The sequence below is a fragment of the Notothenia coriiceps genome, unplaced genomic scaffold (genome assembly GCF_000735185.1).
Source record: "Notothenia coriiceps isolate Sejong01 unplaced genomic scaffold, NC01 NC01_scaffold00027658, whole genome shotgun sequence".
Lineage (NCBI taxonomy): Eukaryota > Metazoa > Chordata > Actinopteri > Perciformes > Nototheniidae > Notothenia > Notothenia coriiceps.
The window spans coordinates 393,240-413,720 of NW_011360359.1; the positions used below are offsets into that span (position 1 = coordinate 393,240).

The 20,481-nt window shown below is 42.8% G+C and overlaps 1 protein-coding gene across 1 annotated transcript in view; it reads left to right on the forward strand.

The window, feature by feature from the left end:
• Positions 1 to 20,481, forward strand: part of spega (striated muscle enriched protein kinase a) — a 39,624-nt gene that overhangs the window by 2,718 nt on the left and 16,425 nt on the right. The window contains exons 3-10 of the mRNA XM_010785431.1: positions 10,963 to 11,061; positions 14,213 to 14,567; positions 15,394 to 16,305; positions 16,480 to 16,895; positions 17,158 to 17,304; positions 17,731 to 17,913; positions 19,994 to 20,160; positions 20,339 to 20,427. Coding sequence (XP_010783733.1) covers positions 10,963 to 11,061; positions 14,213 to 14,567; positions 15,394 to 16,305; positions 16,480 to 16,895; positions 17,158 to 17,304; positions 17,731 to 17,913; positions 19,994 to 20,160; positions 20,339 to 20,427 — 2,368 coding nt within the window. The remainder of the gene's footprint in view (positions 1 to 10,962; positions 11,062 to 14,212; positions 14,568 to 15,393; positions 16,306 to 16,479; positions 16,896 to 17,157; positions 17,305 to 17,730; positions 17,914 to 19,993; positions 20,161 to 20,338; positions 20,428 to 20,481) is intronic.

Below are 20,481 nucleotides of genomic sequence, written 5' to 3' on the forward strand. Positions count from 1 at the left end.
CCTGTATGTCCTTGTTTGCTGTAAAGGCATACTACACAACATATTTTAGTGAACTAGTTTATTATTGTAGTAATGGCTTTTATGAATTCATGTCGTCAACAAGAATGAAAGAGAACATGCATTTGGAATGAGATAACAGAACTTCCTGACACATATTAAGCTCACTTTTGAAATGTAGAAATCCATTTTTAAATATAGTCAACATATGATAGTATTTAGTTTAAACATGCAGTTGCATTGTGTAGCAGTCCATGACACCGTACTTAATTATATCCAAACCTCAGATTCAATTGAGAGGTGTTTTTTTTTATTTTGTCAAAGTTCTGATACACATACAGTTGTTCTAATGATCTTTAGAGCTGGATGAGAAATGCATTTTCAAGAATAATGACATCACATCTAGTGGAATAAAAACTCCTGCCGGTTTGCGTCATCCATTTGTGTCAAGTGCGTAGAAGACTGAACAGATATTCAGTGAGATCATTGTTATGCCGGCTACATTTCATGGTGCTGGTGTTTCCTTGGCCTGTGGAGCTCACATATCAGTAGCTCTCACACTATGAGCTGGCACACACAGTCCAGCTGGCATATCACTCAGCACCTCTCTGTCTTGCTCTTCTACTTTTTCAAATTCTCACTTCAATTCAGCGCTACTTTCCTATTTTTCCCCTCTGTTCCTCAGTGCCTATTTCTGCTCTTTCACCTGTTTTATCTAGGTCTGCTAACTTCAGCTGGAGTTATGTTTAAAATGTATTTAACAGCTACGAGACAGCACAGATGGTATACCCTTATCCTTCTTGTCCCTAATTAAATCCATCTAATTGGGCTCTTGGAGCACAGGGGAAGTGTTGGTGTTTACATCGCTAGCAAAGGCAGAACCGGGGGTCAAGCCGGCCGGGTACTAACACTAGCTGGTTTGCTATGTCTTGTGTTGTTGTACTTGATTGATGTCATGTTAGCAATTACTCTTGTTTTTGATCTTGAGTAATGTCCTAATAAGAAATGCATGCGTAACATTACAGCTGTCCGTATTTCCGACACCTGAAACTGTAGGGGCAGTAAATTACTATGTGTTTCTTCAAGAGACTTCGAAAAAGCCTCCTTTCTGTGTTTCTTGCAATAGATAAATGCACATGAATGATAAACTGGTAAAAGACATCAAAATAAATATTTTTCTGTTTTCTGGTTCCTAGCTGTCTCACTTTATCTCTGACCTCTGCCTCCTTCCTACCTCGTCTCTCTCTCCTTGTGCGTATTTATGGCCCGGTATGTGCCGAGCTAGGCCAGAGGACTCGTACTCCACTGATGTGTGGATGCCGCCGGCCCCCTCTCCGATTGCACCAGCAGACATCACAGATAATTATAGCTTCACCACGCTCAAGATGCGGAGCTGTCACACTCAATCACGGTCACGGTGATGAAAGAGAGACTGTGTGTGTATGCCGGGGCAGGGGAAAGGCAGTGAGTGTGTATCTGTGTGGGTGTCTGTTATTGTGCAGTTACACACGTGTGTGGTCAGTTTTAATGGCTGTCCAGTCTGCTTTTGAGTGAGTCAGTTGGATGTCTGTCACTTTAAGATATCACCCTGAGACCAGACCAACCAGAAACCAGAGTAGCGCTGTGTCACAGGTCTAGACCACTTTATTGACGTCACCCTCAGGCGTACAGCATTTTATTAACATACTGTGAGGCCTCTAAGGGCCCGATAAGCAGTTTGATAGAAGCTCTGAAAAAGCAGCACATCCGTCACATGCAGTTTTTTAAACCACTTTTACAATATCAGATTACTGTGGATATGGGACGCAGGAGGATTACAGACATGACTTGCAGTTATTCATGATTAAAAAAAAGATATATGTATATTTTGAAAGCAGGGTTTTCCAACCGGTGGGCCTAAAGACCTTTATGTGAAGTTGCTCTTTAGGGACATCCACTGGGCTAATATAAAGAAAATAACAAATGCATTCATTTAATAATGAATGGCTTAAATGTCAAGGCAGTGATATCTCAATTCTTTACATCAGCTAGTAATCCAATCAAATGTGGTTAAAGTACATTAAAGGAAAATACTGAAAGTAACAGATAGCATATTAACATGTGAATAGTATATACAGACCAATTCAATCAGATCCTGTCAAATACAGCACTAATTCTGTTGGAGAAAGCGGTTCATTTATTTGAGATGCAATTTCCCAGCAGCTTGGACCCTAATATGAATACCAGAGGGTCTGTTACATCACCTGGAAGTGTGTCTATAAAGAGAGTGACAGGTTGAGAAAGAGGGCTCAGTTCTACAACAGCTCTAATAAAAGTTGCACCCAGACTGTGGTCAGCGTTTGATATTCTTACACAGTCTTAGTAAAAGCCCCTGGTGTTCTATAATCACATTCATATATAGATTACAAAGCATACACTCATTTAGTGACACACATTCAAGGCTACAGTGTTATTGTCACCTCCAGCACCAAGGATTATCAGCCGTCTGAAATAGATCCCCCTCACTTGTGCCTTTTTCCCATTGTCTCGTAATGTATAGCAGCATAACCTTAACAGTGTTTTACAACATGTCTGCCTTGTAATGGACTTTTAAAAAGTCTCCGTGACCCACAGAGGACGGCAAAGGTCGTTTTGTATCCGTGTAGAAGTGTGCTTAATCTCCTGCTCTAACTGGGGGGGGGGCAGGCTCTGTGAAAGGGGGTGCAAAGGGAAAGTACAGTACAACTGGAGGGGTTGTACTATGCAAGACTGGAAATAGACTGCTAAGGCTTGCTGTCAAAGTTGGGGAGGACTGGGGGGAGACAGGGAGGAAAAAGACAGACGTGGGATAAGGAAGATGAAGTAGCCATTTTAAGAGAGCATATGCTGGCTTGACCAAAACAAGATCCTTGGAGAAATAGGCCTGTTGGAGCCATTATGAGGTAGTTGGTGGTGTGTTTCGATGGACTTGTTGGAAGACTTTCCATAAAGGATACGTGTTTTTGGGGCATCTTGTGGCTTTTTATTAGAGGAACACACAGAAGTAGCTATGTTACGGAAGGATCTGCTTGATGCACGGAAAGCTTTGAGGAGCGCTCGGGAGGGCGTGAGTGGGCCGAGAAGCAAGAAACAGAGAGGTGAGTGGGAGCAGGTATCAATGCTAAATATTTGTTGGAACAAAATGCTCCAAGTCCAAGTAGGAGAAGGATCACACTGTAGCAGGGGTATTTACTGAATGCAACTGAGTGGAACAGCTGTAATGGAAATGAAAACAAGGTAATGCACTTGAGGCAGTTATTGCCGCTGCCTAATTGGATTTAGTTAGCTTGTCCTCTATGCCTTGCACTGTTGTACAAATCCCAAGCTATACATGGATAATGCTTTTTACTGCAGGCTTTACGCTACATCAATCTTGTTTGTCATAGTGTAAGTATAGAAATGGCTAAATGAAGACTGTTGTTTTCTCTCAAAATGTCACTCTTTGTTTAAAAATTGTGAGGGTTTCATTTGAGCTGGGAAACAGCATGTACAATCGTGTTCAACCATCCTCATGTCGATAGATACCAACTATACAGTAGTAATCCCTTTAAAGGGCAAACTCCACGATCAAAATGTAAACAAAGGCTCATCCCATCCTCTAAGTCCAGAGAAACTCCCAAAAATGATTGACAGGTCTATAACCACATGGAATGGTTAAATACAAGATGTTCTGATGCTTATAAAGGTTGGTTTACAGTGGTACCACGTTCACTAAATTAAAACAAGCCTAGCCTGATGTTATAATAAGTGAAACTTCAAGTATATATGCAAGTACTCCACATTTCTCATGTCACAAATTTGGCGTTTTAATGAAACACCGAAAACAAAGGACTGGCCTTCCAACTTGCAATTCCAAAGGCTATAAAAGTAATATTTCAATGTTTTCTATCTGCATAAGTGCTGCATTTGAAACTCAAACCCATGTATCTGCTCAGTCAGTGTCTGTTGTGGAGCGTATATAGCATGGCATTCCTGCTCTCACTATTTCTTATCGACCCTTACATTGGCATCCTGGCGCAGAGATAATCTATAGCCGCTTGATGATTTCACATTCTCTAAATATTACGTTCAAGTGGATTAAGGAGACAGTACAATTAATGATCTTTTCTATTATCATCAGCAGCTGAGGCAATATGTGGGGGTGAAGCCAACGCTGTTTCTCTGGTGATTAGTCTGGCAAAGTGTGTGTTTGTGTTCCATCCCGGTGGTACACAGCCATTCACAGGGACCCTCAGGGATTTGGGGAGGATTAGGTGGTAGGATCGGGTTGCAGTGTGACTGTCAACATTAGCCACTGTCATTTAGGATTTCCAAACTGCCTCACCAACTTCTTCCACATACCATCACTCATTTTCCTCGGGAGGATGATTGGGGGGGGCAAATAACAAAGCGTCATTGTGTTTGGTCTCTAATCTTAAAGGTCCCCTATTATACTGTTTTTCATCAATATATTATAGGTCTCAGATATATCCAAAACATGTCTCTGAAGTGTGCTCCAAATACCAAACAGATCGCGCATTGTAGCATCCCATAATCCCCTCTGTTTCAGCCCTGTTTCCAAAGTGCTGATTCTCTGTCTGTTACTTTAGATGAAAATAAGGAGCCCCTCCCTAAACCCCTCTGAGAGAGATTTAGTTAGAAAGAACTCAATGGTGCTCTAGGAGGAGATTCAGGTGGGTGGGGGGGGGAGGGGGGTTACCTTGGTTGCTGATTGGCTAATGGTTACACAAGCGAAAAAATCGTTATGACATCATAAAGTGGCCAAAATCTGATCAGCTCATTTTCAGACAGGTTTTTATAGAAATGGATCAGGACAAAAAGAGAGAGAATCTTTGTTCCTGAAACTTTCAGAATCTCTTTCCACAGAGGGAACACGTGTTGATGTAGAAGAGACATGAAGAAGAGGATTTTGCATAATAGGTGACCTTTAAATCTTGCTTGATGGAGAAACACTGTGTGCAGCTAGTCTGAACCATATTCATTTTCCATTTTGTAATGTGCAGAATGAAGTCTGTGTTGTAGCGGTTGTAGTCTTACATTTCCCATTATTGACCCGACCAATGTTTAGTTTGATAGCACGTACAGAAACATCAGAGAAGGATGTAACAGCAGCAGAATGTGTTTCCTCGTGGCACAGAGATCATGCCAGACCTGCTGCTGATAAAGCTGCGTGACCGGAAGGCATCCATCACAGAAAGCAGTCTCTGTCAGAAAATCTATCGCTTTCCGTGAAGTCTGCTTACTCTATTGTTGTTTTAAGCTAATTAAACTGAAGCGCGCTCCAATTTGCACCTCTCCTGAATGTTTGTAAAGCTCATTCAGTGTGTACTCATTTTCCATCTCCGTTAGTATCGCAGGAGCCACACTTTACAGACGCTTCAACATAAACTATAGTCAAAAGTAATGCATGTGTTTTTTGCATTTGCATGTCTGAAACAGTTCAGCAATCAATAACGAGGATCTGCTTACTCCCATGTCTGAGAACACTGCAGTGCAGGGGACCATTTTGCCTTGGAAGCCTTTAAAGGAAGCCAGATTCAGAGCAAGACAAATGACATGCACCAATAGAATGTAATTATCTTTTCTCAAGGGCTGATATTGTTTGATATCCCAGCCAGAGATGAGTTGAAGTTTGTTCTTTGTGGCTTTTAGTGAGCATGAAAAAAAACAACCCTGTGAAAGAGTTTTCCAAGAAAATGGATGCTCTCCACCGTATCTGCCCTCTCATTGGATGATGGTCATGGAATTTTGTGTAATGATGGAGTTATTGATCCAGGGCGTTTAAACTGTTACTTGGGGGTGTATCCCATATCACGCATACAGCCTTGGTATTGATTTCTGCACTCTGTGAGGGTGGAGGAGGAGTGGAGTCAGGCGAGAGTGCACAGAGGGAGGTTTGTTGAATTACAACTGTGCTGCATCTAGGTTTGCCTTTTGTCTAAGAGGGAAGGCTTTAGTTTTGGATGTCATTTAGATACAAAATACAACGAGAAAAAGGCAACAAGATAGAGACCACGATCTAAATCATTCTACTTCTTTTTCACGGCAGGAGTAAATCTCCTATTGATTATGTGTTCACAAGGCAATACATAGTAACATGCCTCACTTAACAACGCTAAAAAGCACATCGCTCAGTGAAGCAAGTCGGGGACAGAAATGTGGACACGGATTCTGAGTAGATGGTGGAAGATCTGCCCGTAATTATGTTTAGATTCATTTGTTGGAGGAGGTGTGAGGAGCACAGATGTGTCTGAAAAGAACAATTCATGTGAGTGAGAGGTTTTTTTAGACATGGAGATGGAGGTATGGAGGAGGAGGTAGATGGATGGTGGAAAGCAGGAGCATATTCTTGTCACAACTGCAAAATAAATGACTGGAAGAAGGAATTGTAATATCATCTTTTTCTGATTTACACTGTGTATACAGATCAATCATGGTTTAGCGTGTACATGTCATTTAATGGACTTTACAATGAATTCACCATTATTTTCAGATCAAAGTCATTTAAAATAAATACATTAATTATTTGTAAAGGTGTTTTTTGTTTGGGTTGATCTGCTTGTTAGGTGCCTGCCAATCCATAAGGGAAATATATTTGCTCTCCCAGTGAATAGAGCCCTCTACTGCTTGAGGCTGTGCTAACCGTGATCGTTGTTTAAAGCTCACTTGGAATATATATAAATAATGAATGCCTATCCTGAGGTCTGCTACATTGAATAGAGAAGAAAGCAGGAGAATAGACTGAAATGGAGAGAGTGTGGGAAGGATGTGAGGTTTGTATTCAGTAGCACCTTTTTCTAAGAACACATCAATTCCACTGGCCCTTCCCCCCTCTTTAATGTCTAGCCATCTCATCCCTTCTCTCCTCTCATCTATGCATCTGTCTCCTTTTCGCCTCCTCCCTCTTGAAGCTTCTCCCTCGTCTCCTACTCTTGCCTCCGCTCTCCGCTCTTTCTCTCTTCCCTCTTCTCAATCCAACTCTCATCTCTCCTATGTCAACATGCTCCGTTGAAGCCAGTTGTTTCTCTCCCTCCTCCTCCTCCTCTTATCCACCACTCTCATCGCCGCAATAAAGACCCACACACACCTCCTTAAAGCTCAGACTTCCAACCCCCCACCTCCTGTTGGACCGAGTGTGCTCCCGATTGAGGCAGATCGAGCAGAGGAGGGGGGGACTTGAACAAACCAGCTGAGAATTGCCCCTTTAAAGGCAACGTCTACGTCAGAGAGGGACGCTGTTCACATCAGCGGATACACACTCAGACACAAAGACACCTGGCTCGGGCTGATTTGCATTCGCCTCTCTCGTTCTCCCCCCTCCTTGCTGCCAGACTGGAGAGTAAACACACCCACGCACAAAAGACGGCTGAATCCCTGTTGTTAATCTGGATTTTTTTTAATTTTGTTCATGCCACACCCCTGGGCTTATTCGGCTTGTTTTCCTGAGCTCATGCCACAGGTCATCTCGCACGCTTGACAGGAAGCACTACTTGAAGAGATGAAGAAAATCTGGTCCAAGAAGAGGTTTCAGGTTAGTTTGCTTTGGGGGGGGAAACTGCATTTAATGATTGTGTTGTGAAGCTCTATCCAGACACATTTTGATGGTTTAACATATTGGTATGTCTTGCCACACCCTTTACCTGATAATGAGATGCAAATATGTTGATGTACAACAGTGGTAAAAGGAACATTTTAGGAATATGCGTAACAACCTCACAAAAGGCATGCGATTCTGTTTTGAGAAAGCCAAAAGAGCGGAAGTGTGAAAAGGAGAACTGATATTTTCCGGCACGTTGTATCCGCTGATATGTTGAGGGCTAGTTAGGACAACATGTCAAAGAAAGTCAGCGCAGGAAAACTACTAAGCAGAAAAAAGTATGAGCAATCAAGACCATCTCTTAGGACTCTCTCATTGAAACACAGAAAGAGGCAAATTACCCCCTTTTACACATTCAAACAGTCCAAATCTCCGCTGTCCCGCAGTCTATGTTGTGCAATACATAGCTTGCCTTAAATGTCGTGACAGTTTTGAGATATAATAAGTTATTGTTTAGTAAATTAGGAGCAGAGAGAAAGTATGTCAGTAGGCTACACTCCGTGGAGACATGAGGAACAGGGCAGCCTGTCAGAAGGGCTTCGGAGGGGTAAAGCTGATGTCTCATGGTCCCTTTGCCTCCTTTTTGAATTCTGCCTCAATATCAAACCCCTGAGAGTTGCTCTTTTGCTTCCAGCAGCAGATCTGTGACAATAATGCTGGTAGGATTTGGATTGCACCCACAGAGTTTTCTTTTGAAGCATTTGCCAAATGCAGCCTTTTCAAAAAGCCGCTTGTGGCTGGCTTTAGCTGATATGATTGCCTCGAGGCCATAACAATGGAGATCACGACAACGATGGAAGCTTCTAGCCGAGTCAAACCGCGTGTTATCACAAGGCAGCAGTTAATCAAATTGCCCGACACAACGCGCACGCACGAACGTGGGGGTAAAAGAGTGTGAAATGAGTCACTTCGCTCTTTTGCTACTTTCCCTTTCCATCCACGGCAGAGCAGTGAGTCATTCTGAGGCGCTCTCCTTGGTGCTGATTGATAGAACGTCCGAGAAGCCGTTTCACCAAGTGCTTCATCAGCAGGGACACCTACTGAATCCAGATATCTATCATTTAAGAAATGGATGAGTCAAGAATATTTATCAGCATTATTCTCATATGATCACATCGTCTTTCAGAAGTTAGATCAGTAAATCCAGCTGTTTGATGTGGAACACATGTGACTGTGTTGAATATAAATTAAATACTTTTAAACCAGTAAGTAAGGGTATTTTTAATATGATAAAGACAAATGAATCGGCAACTAAATGTGTTTGGCTTTGGAAGACATGTCAGCTTGAACCTAAAGATGTTTGTTTTGAACTGTTGAGGACTTGGATAAGCTCCAAGAATTTGTATTATTATATCAGGAACAAGCAAACAAGGCATTTGAACATTTTGTAAAAAAAAAATGAATATCACTTACAGTTATTTCTTAATGTGACATTTTCTTCTACAAATCAGAAGGTGTAGTGTTCAAACCTTCTGCTGCTTAGAGTCGAGTAAGCAACAGACTTACTTTGGGGTAAAAGGGACCGGCAGTGTTGTGCTTAACAGAATTGTTGTCTGTGTTTGTCGTTGAATAATGCATTTGACTTTGTATCTTGTTTCAGAGAACTGGGCATTCCACAAGGACATTTGGCAGATTTACCCATGGTGTGTTGTCAGTATGAGCTTTACTCCATTTCTGCTGTAGTATATTGTGTTCTCCTCTGTTAGAAAACAAAACAAACATAGCTTTATGATTTTGCTCAGCCTGGTTAGCCTTCATGTACTTCATTTGTGATGTATTCCTTTAATAACTTGTATGTGTAAATACTGTTGTAGCCTATATATTTCTTAAGCGGGTTTATTCGCTTTTCTGCTCGACTGCTTCCAACCAGAGTGGGCTTTATTATTGTACATCCTCCCCCACAAAGCAATATCTTTTAATCACGTTGTTGCCTCTCAGCCTCCATGTTTTACGGTATAATATTTGGTAAAAATGTTGTGCAATCTACGATCCAAGCCAAACCAAAGGCTTGCTGTACTCTACTCCAAATTATATTTACAGTACAACACATGAAATATATTCCCTCATGATTACATTGCTGAGTCAATTTCCCTCGCCTAGTGTGCAAGCTATTTAACTTCATTTCACGCAGATGGGTGAATCTAGGAAGACACGCACACGCTGCTACTAATGTAATGAGTTAATGGTGATTGTTCATGTTACATTGGCTTTCTTATCATTAGGCAGACCTTCTGGAATTATCTAATCCCACTTGATGCGAGGCGCAATGAGGCTCAACCTATTTTGTGGTTGTCGTCCTCCTCCTTCACAAGCTCTCTAACCAGAACACACATCTGTCAGCCAGCCGGCAGTTTGGCTGGTGATTTTAGACGCTAATGGGTACGAAGAGGATTGGTCGTGTGGGTGAGAGAGATGCTGGTTTCCATAGTAACGGTGCTCTCCCGTCTGCCCTCTCTTGCTGCCACTATGGAAGTGAAGTTTTCCGCTCCTGCCGAAAGCAAAGCTATGGTAAACCTGCCTGTCTGATTCATCTTCTGACCTTTTGTGTTCTCGTCCCTCCTCCTTCCTCTGTTCACCCTGCTGATGTCATGTGATCTGTGTTGTGGTTTCAGGCAGTTTATTTTGAACCGACTGTGTGTGTGTGTGTGTGTGTGTGTGTGTGTGTGTGTGTGTGTGTGTGTGTGTGTGTGTGTGTGGTGCATTGTGTTCCCTTCAAGAAAATCCGTTCTCCATATCATATTTTTTGACTTTTTTCTGCTTTTGCATCTTCCTTATAAAATCAAGCCTGCAATCAATGGATGTTGTACCTGTCCTTCTTTCTGTTGCCCACATTACTTATTTTTTGTGATTTCAGTTCCTGTGAACTTATCTCTTATGAAATTTTCTAGATGGTTGGCATTTTCTTCATTGCTGATGCAAATCACTTCATGTTGTTCCACTCATACTGATCTTTTGGAAAGGTTACCCAGTTATCATCATAATGAGGTATTATGAGGTATTGTGTTTAATGACTATAGCAGGTGACCTATTTATAGAAATAGGAATCTAAAGAAACAAACCGATCCAGACTGATCAGAGAGCATCTTTACATTACCCCGTCTCCATGTACCAGCCATCTTTTCACAGCTGGCTCCATGTCACGCTCAAGCTTCAACCCATTTGATTTCACTTTCGGGGCCCATCTCGAGGCCCCATCGAATTCTGTCTCGCTAAACAAAAGTGAAAAGTCATTTTCACCGGGTCTCTGTTGTTGATATCCCCCTCCTTTTCTCCAACTCAATTTCTCTTTTCCAGATTTCCATCTTCTTTCCCCATCCGAACTCATCTCTTTTTGCTTCCCTTTATTTCAGACTCTGAGACCACAGAGGATGAGACCACAGAACCTCAGATGGAAACAAAAGAAGGGCTCGGGAGGCACCAAGACAAGGCCGGACGGAGAGGACCTTCAGGTAGTTCATCTAAAAAATATTGCTGAGGTTGTGTACACATTTTGCTTCTCCTGGATTAGCTCTTCAAAGGTGTAATGTCACCTTTTTCTTATGTATATTTTTATAGTATGAAACATGCATTACTTGCCAAAAATGTGCAGCGGGCAGCATCCACAGAGTCAGTAGCTATTTAAACCTTATTTATAGTCAATATGACTTACTGCAGCAACAACATCACTGCCAGAAACACACTTCTTCAAAATGATGACTCAAGGCAGATTGATATATGTAATGGAGGTTGTTATCAAGCCAGCCAAAGCAGTGCGTTGGGTAAATTCAGAAAAGAAGGGTCGTCTATTAATCAGAACGTTGCATCACCACAGAACGTGACGTCCATTTCCCATGAATCCCTAATGCTGTGATGCAACAAAGTGACACACTGCCCTAGTTTCAGCAGGGAACCTGTCTCAGATCTGGATCCCTCTGTAAAAGATGACATTGTTGGATGAATGAGGTCGAAAATAAATGCGGCAATTATTTTACATTGTGTGCTTTGATAGTTTAAATCAATAAGGAAATAAATATGGGGCATTTAGTATGGAGAATTCTATTTAAATCAAGCAGGGGCAAAGAGATGTGACTGTTTTTTTCAGTTTTATCTGAGTTTATTGGCACTTTGGTTAGTCAGACCAGTGTCGTAACTATCGACGGTGCAGCCTGTGCAACGCAACGGGGCCCACACAAAAAAAATAATATATCTTTTATTTTTATTTTTTAAATATTATTTTTTTCATTTAATTTTGTTGGGTCCCCAATGGCATTGGCCGGTTCACGCAGTCTTCAAAGTAACCAAGCAACCTACATTAATTTGTAATTTGTCTGTCCAATGACCTTGCTCCCTTTCATGTCATATGATACCTTGCGTGACGAGCAAACCGTTTAATTAACCTGTACTGTACTGTAGCTAACACCAGCAAGTTCGGTAGAATTATAAAAACTGTAATAGCTTGCATTTATAATGTACAACAAACCAAAGCACAAGAGCGGCGCTCAAAAGAGAAAGGGGGGGGGCACAAAACAATATTTGCACCGGGGCCAATCACAACCTTGTTACGCCACTGGGTCAGACCATGGAAATTGTGATTTGTTTTGGGCTCATTTTCTGACATCTCATTGACAGTAGTCTGTTAATCAAGACAATTCCTGGAAAGATCAATAGAAAATGATAATGATTGTTAATTGCAGCCATGCAGTTTTCATATTTAGATCAGGGTTTGATCACAAAAGCACAGCTCTAGGTAGTTTTTACCCTGTCTTTAATTAATTATGAAAACAACAAGAATTACTTCCTCATCAATGTGAGTTAAAGAGGCTGTATTATGTTTTTGGGGATTTTACCTTTCCTGTACTTTATTATATAGGTTTTTGTGCATGGAAAAAAATTGAGGAGTGTTTCTTGTGCTATCCCATCAACCTATTTGGTCTAAAATACAGAAACCAATTTCAATTTCGAGTGCTTTCACTTTTGACATGAGGATGGCCAAATAAATGTTGACTCCCCACGATCTTGTTCTTAATGCAAATGTAAAAAAGGATTTGCCTTTCCTATCAACTCAAGAATTCCTGAAAGATGATTCACTCATTTGCTAAAATGGTGTCAGTGGACTGGCGTCACAGAACCTGCCTGCCCTCAGCGCCCGTTCCTAACTGGGCAACAGGATGTCTGAATATAGATCCCTAACATTGACACCTGCACCGAATAGACATTTCACATTCTTCCCTTGCTTGTTCACAGTGTTTGCACTTTCTAGGCTTACGTGTTGGCGGGCTGACTACGCCCTCATCACATCCCTCCTGAGACAAGAAACAGAAAAAAAGAGAATATCAAATGAGGGAGGGATGGATGAGGTGATGCATCGTTTGTTCTCTTCTAGAAGCAGATTCCTGTTTCCTCTGCTGCATACCAAAATGTAGAACGCCTTGTTAAACACAAAGAGGATGCTTCTTAAATGGTGTGAAATATTTTGTTTTGTTTGACTTCAGACTGATTTGTTTAGATCTAATGCACATGCATGAGACAAGATTGTTTGGGAGAATTCTCCATTAGCTTCGTAAAAATACTGCAAGGCAACAGAGAGAAATGAAAAACAGCACTTTAAAGCTCAATATGTCAAAGTCTTGATCTGTGCGATATTTCCCTCTGAAAATATGTCCTTATAGTTCTGTTGCTGATATAGTTAGTTTTTCTGATTCTGGCGCTGAGTCAGTACAGTTTGTGATGGCAGTGGGAGCCTGCCGTCTTATATCCTCGGCACCATCGCTGTTTCAACGTTTCCGTCGTTAAAGCAAGATGCTGACTGCCCTTTCTTTTCGCTGCCAAAGCATTCCCGTCTTCGTTGCTCATCACTAAAACGTCAATCATCACCTGATTTGCGACGGGGGAGGATCCCTCTAAGTGGTGCATGCTCCCGCAGAGTAGAGCTTACACATTTCATTTCCTGTTTCCAAGCAATCAATAGACCCTTTATTCCATCCTAGCCCTTTTTGATGCTTAATGATGATCCTGCACTCCACTTTACACCACTATCATTTTCTACCAGCTCAGGGTTCCTCTTCATTAAATTGCTGTATCGTTGGGTTGATTAATTATCTTTTTTTTAAAAAGTATAATGACATAATTATAATAAACCTCTGCTTGTCTTATATTGTACTTCTTATATGTTCAAATATATTACACAGTATTCAAGCCCAATTTTCAAATAAATTCAGTCAATTCAAGTTGAAAACATGTTCTAACAAATCTAAGTTGATCGGAAAAAAGCCCAATAACAAATATAAATTAACAACCTTGAAATATACCCTTCATATTTCCTCTTATTATAAGCAATCCAAAACTTCTGTTTTAAGGAATGAGCTGCTAACACAATAACTGAATGAGAGCTGTAATGTAGGCAGCATTTTCAAGTATCAAGAATAATTTACCTACATTGGATCGATTGAACTTAACTTATGAGGTGATATACCTCTAGGGAGTGGCCCAGCCCTTCGTATATTTTTCTGTATGTGGCCCTCTGTGAAAAAAGTGTGGACACCCCTGCATTATGCAGACATAAAACACAATATAAAACATACTGTATATTTGTGATTCCTTTTTAATGTCTCTTCTCTGCAGGGGAGGGAGGCGGGATGATGGACTACAACCCGGACGCGTCGGATCGCAGGGCCACACTCCCTGGTGGCTATGACCCCGTGGTGGAACGAGAGCTCCGAGCTCTAGGATCTCGCCCTCCAGGGTCTCGCCCTCCAGGGTCTCACTTGGACCCCACAAACCCTGCCAGGCAAGCCCTCGGAGGGGCTCCCGCTGAGGGGGCCCCCCCTGTCCGTCACCTGGGTGTGGAACCGCTAATCCGGGCGTCTCACGCTAACCTGGCACGGCCTGCTCAGGGGTCAGAGGAAAGTGTTTCTGTAGGCAGCGACTACTATGGGAGCATGTTCAGCCTCTACAGAGGGAGGACTTTTTCTATGCCGTTATAGCACATGGCATTTTATTTTTATGATCCCACTTTAACATAAAAAAAGACTGGCCACAAACCCCAAATTGCAAAGAAATCACAAGACATAACATCCGCCATAGACCCAACTTGCAAAAACTGTATTCCATGTAATAAGTTCCAAAACTGTTAATTTTTTTACTCTTATTTCATATATTCAAGCTTTTTTCATACAGTGTTGTTTCATTGATGCCACACTTTCCTTCTGACTCTTTTTGTTGCTGTGAATGTGGTTTTGTTTTTATCTAACAATGATAACACATCCCTCTTAATATCATTGTTCATATTTCTAAAGCCATTAGAGACGACTCAATGGCACAATCTGCTAAAATGTATTACTCAGCACTTTTGGATACTGTGATGACTCTTTTTACCCACTGCATGTTTTGTAGAGACGCCCCACACTTTTGGATTAACACCATATCTTTATAGGTTTGCTGTGGCTTGCATGGGTGGATGGCTTTGATTCAAGATAATATTAGCATGAACACAATTTAATAATCATGTAGTTCACAGGTTCTTTTTAGGCATGATGTTTTTGTATTTGAAGCAGGGGCATTTTGTAAGAGTTCACGTTGTAGATCTGCATTTTTGTTTCTGCATCATGCCTACAATTTCGAATTCAGTTTAAAAAAAATAATGAAATGTGGGCTAGACTTGATTTCAATTCCTATTTCTGCCATTTCGTTTTACTTTGTCTGATGTGTTGCTTTCTGAAAATGAGACACAGACTTAACACAAGAAACTCACAACATGAAAACAAAATGACACAAATGGACGTTCATCTGTTTCTTTCTTAATATTCCGACGCCTATGGAAGCTGCACTAGAGCTCTAACTTCACACCTCCATCTCCCCTCAATCCTTCCTCACCCCTATAGGACTCAAACTGCTGACGAATCACAGGGGCTCTCCTCCCGTGTCCCCCTGTCTTCTCCCCAGCACAAAAACAGCATCCCAGACCAAGAGCCAGAAAAAAACAATTCCCAATCTTCTAAGACAGGCCAGGCATCAAGTGTTGTCATGACACCCAAACTGGCTCGCGCTGGGCCCAAGATATTCGACAAGGTTTGTGCTTTTGAGGAAAAAAGGGCTAGTGTGGATCCATCAGGAGGATCTAGATCTGGCCGAGCGGCTTCCTTCGACTCAGACGACAGCGGAAAGAAGTCAGGAGGCCCGAGCAAAGACGAGGAGAGGGTCCTGCAGGGCGCAGCGCATAAACGATCAGCGTTCAAACAACGGGCCTCGTCCTTAGAGGACAAGACGAGCTACTCGCAGAGGGTGCAGAGCTACCAGAGCAAGTTTGCAGAGGAACTCCAGAGGATCAAGAAACTCGTGGGGAAACCGAGCTTGAAGAAGGCGTATTCCACCGAGCAGCTGTCACAGAAGGAGAGGCTCACCACGGGGAAAGTAGAGCCCATTCCTCCCCAGGTGGTTAAGAAGTTGCAGGAGAGGGAGCGAGCCCTGGAGGAGAGGAAAGTCGGGGAACAGGAAGTGGGCAGCAGAGTGCAGATGTCTCCACAGGCCCAGGGCAAAGGTCTGCAGAGTAACAGCCCTGAAAAGAGAAACATGACACAGCCAGATTCACAGGGGGAACCAGCGGATAGCTCATCACGAGGAAGAACAGGGAAAATCTCTGTTACCATGGAGACGGCGCCAGTTCACCAGTTACCAGGGCAACCATTGCCAACAGCCATAAGGACAAGCCTCACCAGGTTTGAAATACAAATGCTCTTTTACTGATTAATTCTAAAATGCATTTTTCTTACGTAAGCCGTGAACAATTCTTGAAGCAACATTTGAAATTGACTTCACACTTCCTTGAAATCTGATTTAAAAATGTTTTACTTGTCAGTGTTACATAACCATGTTCTTGTCTTTGCACACAGGGAAACCCTACAAAGCTCTCCTGAAGCTGACAAGGACGCACCAAAGTCTCAAAGATCCTCATCCCCCAGCAGAGACCTGGGGACAAAGAGGGACAACGAAGCGGGCCACAGATCACCAAGCCCCAACGGGAAGAGAACATCTCCACTAACTGTGAGGGAACCAGGGTCCGAGTACCCTCCCAAGCCCCCCCGGCTCGCCCCGTCACCCACTCCTTCCATCAGCCCTCGCGTGAAAAGGAGGAAGGCCGAGACGTCGCCCGTCTTGAAATTGAACATCCCCACTATCCTGCTGGATGATGAACCCATGGAGACAGAATGTGAGGCAGACAGGAGCAACGAGAGGAGCAGGAGGAAAGAGGGGAGGGTCCGCAGGAGCAGGAAGGGTCGTTCTGTTCAACCCAGGTCTCCGGAGGAAGGTAGGACACATTTGATGGTGGTTAACATCTTTGTAGAAAAGCCAAAAGTAGCAGCAGCCACCACAGAGGAACCCAATTCATAAATCCTTAACAATGCCGTTTATGTTTTCCTTGACCTTCAAGTCTCTCAGACAATTTCTCAAAAATGCTGCCTGCTTGAACAACCCCAACTAAATTGAACCCACATTTAAGAAGTTTGTTCAATTTTTTTTGTAATCCTACTTTACTGTATGACTTCTTAAACGTGACCTTTTGTTTTCAGGGGGCTCATCTGATGACTCCTACCTGTCTGCTGATGAGGAGCCAGCTGAGGGCCCGAGGTTTGAGAGGCCTCTTCAGGACACCAAGGCATGCAGTGGGTCAGAGGTCACGCTGACGTGCGTCGTCACTGGGAGCCCGTCCCCTACAGGTGCCACAGAGAACATTTTGCACACAGTATGAAACACCAAGGCTACTTTTTGTTTTACTCGCTTGTAAGAATTGTAAAAAAATATGTTTGAAAAGGAAATAAATACAAAAATTCCAGGAATGCATTTGTTGCACCAATAACGATTTGTCCATTATTTTGGAGGAAATCAATTTTAAGTCACATTTTTAGAGAATCATGTTTACTGGAAGACGGTATTATGTGTGTTCTTTCAGCCAAAAGATAACTATGTTTTACTGAGGGAAAAACCTAGAGGGAAAATCCTTCTTGAAAGCCTGCAAAAACCGAAACCAATGGGCTTTATTCATCACTCATCTTCGTACGACAGATTGGGCTATATCTGTTTTTCAGTGGGAGGTTTTGTTACGTTTGTCATCTGCGTGAATGTGCTTTTCTCTACCTCCTCAGTGACATGGAGGAAGAACAATGTGGAGATGCACAGCGGGGCCTTGCAGTTGGTTAAAGCTGAAGGGGAGAAGCACAGCCTGGTGGTAAAGCAGATGAGTCCGAAGAGCGCCGGGTCGTACTGCGTGACGGCCGTCAACGCGGCGGGCAGCGCCACCTGCAGCGCCACGCTCTACATGCAGTCAGGTGAGGAGAGGGATGGATGGTGCCACTGCGACACATCTACAGGCATTTCAAAGAACACACTCCTTGAAATACATGTTGACTCACACACACTTTAATCCCCTGCCAGCCCTCCTCCGCCTGACATTCTGTCTAAATGACAACAAAGGCCTGCCGGAGCTCAGCATCCCGACCGGGGGCTCCTCGCAGCGATAGTTACCATAGCAACCCATTAATTCTCAAAGGCAGAATCAAAACGGCAGACCTGCCCCGTCACACAAAAGGTCCCCTGAGTCCTAAAGGCAGGCATGGCATTCAGAATAAACACTGGAAATATTCCTTCTGGGATAAAAGGTCGATTTTAAAAATGTGCCCGCGGTGTGTGTGTCTGTGTGTGTGTGTGTGTTTATATTGTACGGTGAGTACATTCAGCTTGTGTCAATGCAACCTGCACCCCAGTTTTGTCAACAAATGTGAGCGTGCACTCTGGTTCTGTCTCAACAGCAGTGTGTTGCCATATTAGGCCAGTGGAGTCTAACTTGCCGGAGTATTTTTAGCCGCCCTCTTGTTCTCCCGGGTAATTGCAGTCTGCTTTATGTCCCCGTGCCAGATTACTGCTGCCGAAATCATAGTGTTTTTCATCTCTAGATTTCATGCTGCAGGGGCTTGGAGTTGTCAAAATGTTCTGGGAGATTATGTGAGTCACTTTAACTGGGACCAGAGTAGATCTATGGCAGGGTGATTTAAAATATATAGAGAAAAGTGATTTCTATGCCATAAGGATGCCCAACCTCTGGTGACAGAGATTAACTCTCATTTATGATTAAACATCAAATAATTCTATTTTCCACAATATCCTCCTTATTTAACTCTTCAGATGCTATCATCTTTGTTGGAATGCTACAGACTATAACAGTGACAGGAAGCAGAAGAGAGAATAGAGGATGGGGCTGAAAAGGAAAGGTTAGCTGGCTCTGACTGTGCAGCAGTTGCGTAAGAGTTGGCAGGTTTGCGTAAATACTCCCGGGACTTATCCCCTGGTGCACAGACGCCGCTCAGAGATGTGACGCTAGGTAGGTTATTCTGTTATTTTTTCTTTTTAATGCCAGTGTGTTGACAATTTATCTGAATCCCAACCTACCTTAGACAAGAAACCTGTCATTTCTAGTGTTTTTTCTGTACAGAGGAACGCTTTTAATGGTACTTTTCTATAATTCAGTCATTGGATGTATTTTTCTGCTCGTGCTGACAAGTCTGTCCTGGTCTTCTTTGACTCTTCCACGGTTGGATGTTATACATTTTCCCTTGTCACACTGTTATCAGCGTATGCCAGCTGTGTTACAGAGAAAGTGAGAAAAGCGAGGTTAAAAAGAAAGAGACAAGGCAGAAAGAGAAACACAGAGGAGTCTAAAGAGAGGTAGTGTAGGGTGACAGTTATATATTCCTCTATCCAGCAGCGAATTAACTCTGACTTTAGCAGAAGCTGCCGGGACTCCAGACACAGTGTCTGCTCTGGAACTCCATGGGAATAAGCGAATCATTGGGTCAGGGATTAAGGGATTAATTCATTATCTGTTTAGTCACAGACACTTCAGAGAGGTCCCTACGCTCCCCCCTGTGTGTGTGTTTGTTTGTGTGTGTGTGTGTGTGTGTGTGTGTGTCTGTGTGTGTGTTTGTTTGTGTGTGTGTGTGTGTGTGTGTGTGTGTGTGTGTGTGTGTGTGTGTGTGTGTGTGTGTGTGTGTGTGTGTGTGTGTGTGCGTGGGTGCGCATGGCCCACTCATCTATAACTCTCTGCTCTATGTTGCCAACTGCTCATCCTGGCTAAGATAGTCATCTCAGGAAAAGCAAGCGAAGACATCATAGCACTGACAGATTGGTGCATTCAAAAGGTTTAAAAAGACACCCTGGTGGAATGATAACCATATTCCATGAGATAAGCACTTAAGTAAGGAGAGACCTCCATGAAAACTCCCCAGTTAATGAATGACAATTACATTTTCAAAAACTAATAGCTAATTTCACCATAAACTCAAGTGAAGGTGAATTAGAAATAGCTGAAAGTCTGTTATACATATTGCCAGTATCTTTGTCCTTTTCTTTCAGAGCCCACCCACATGCAATGTGGGAAACTATCCGGGGCCTTGAAACTCAGTAGTAGGACGCAGTCAGAGGAGGAGTATCTGAGTCCTCAGGAGGAAGCCATGGAGCTCGAGGAGTCTCCTGCACCGAGGAAAAAAAGAGTCCACTTCCAGGAAGCTCCCTCATTTCAGGTAGGAGGAGGAGTTGTCAGGAACAAAGTCTTACTTTAGTTTTAAAGATGATCTTCAGGACTGACTGACTGTCTATGGATGCATTCATCCCTCAAGAAATATGCTGACAATCCTAAATATACTGACCGAAAAAAAATAACAAATACTAATACTAAGGTTTGTTGTGATCCTGTGGAAGGTGGCACCATGTGACCAGGAGGTAACTCCAAGTCAAGATGTCGTCATCTCAGCTCAGGTCGCAGGGCAGCCCAAACCCATGGTGTATTGGTAAGACATCTTTCCTCAAATGCATTTTCATAGACGCCATCATCTCAGCCAAGG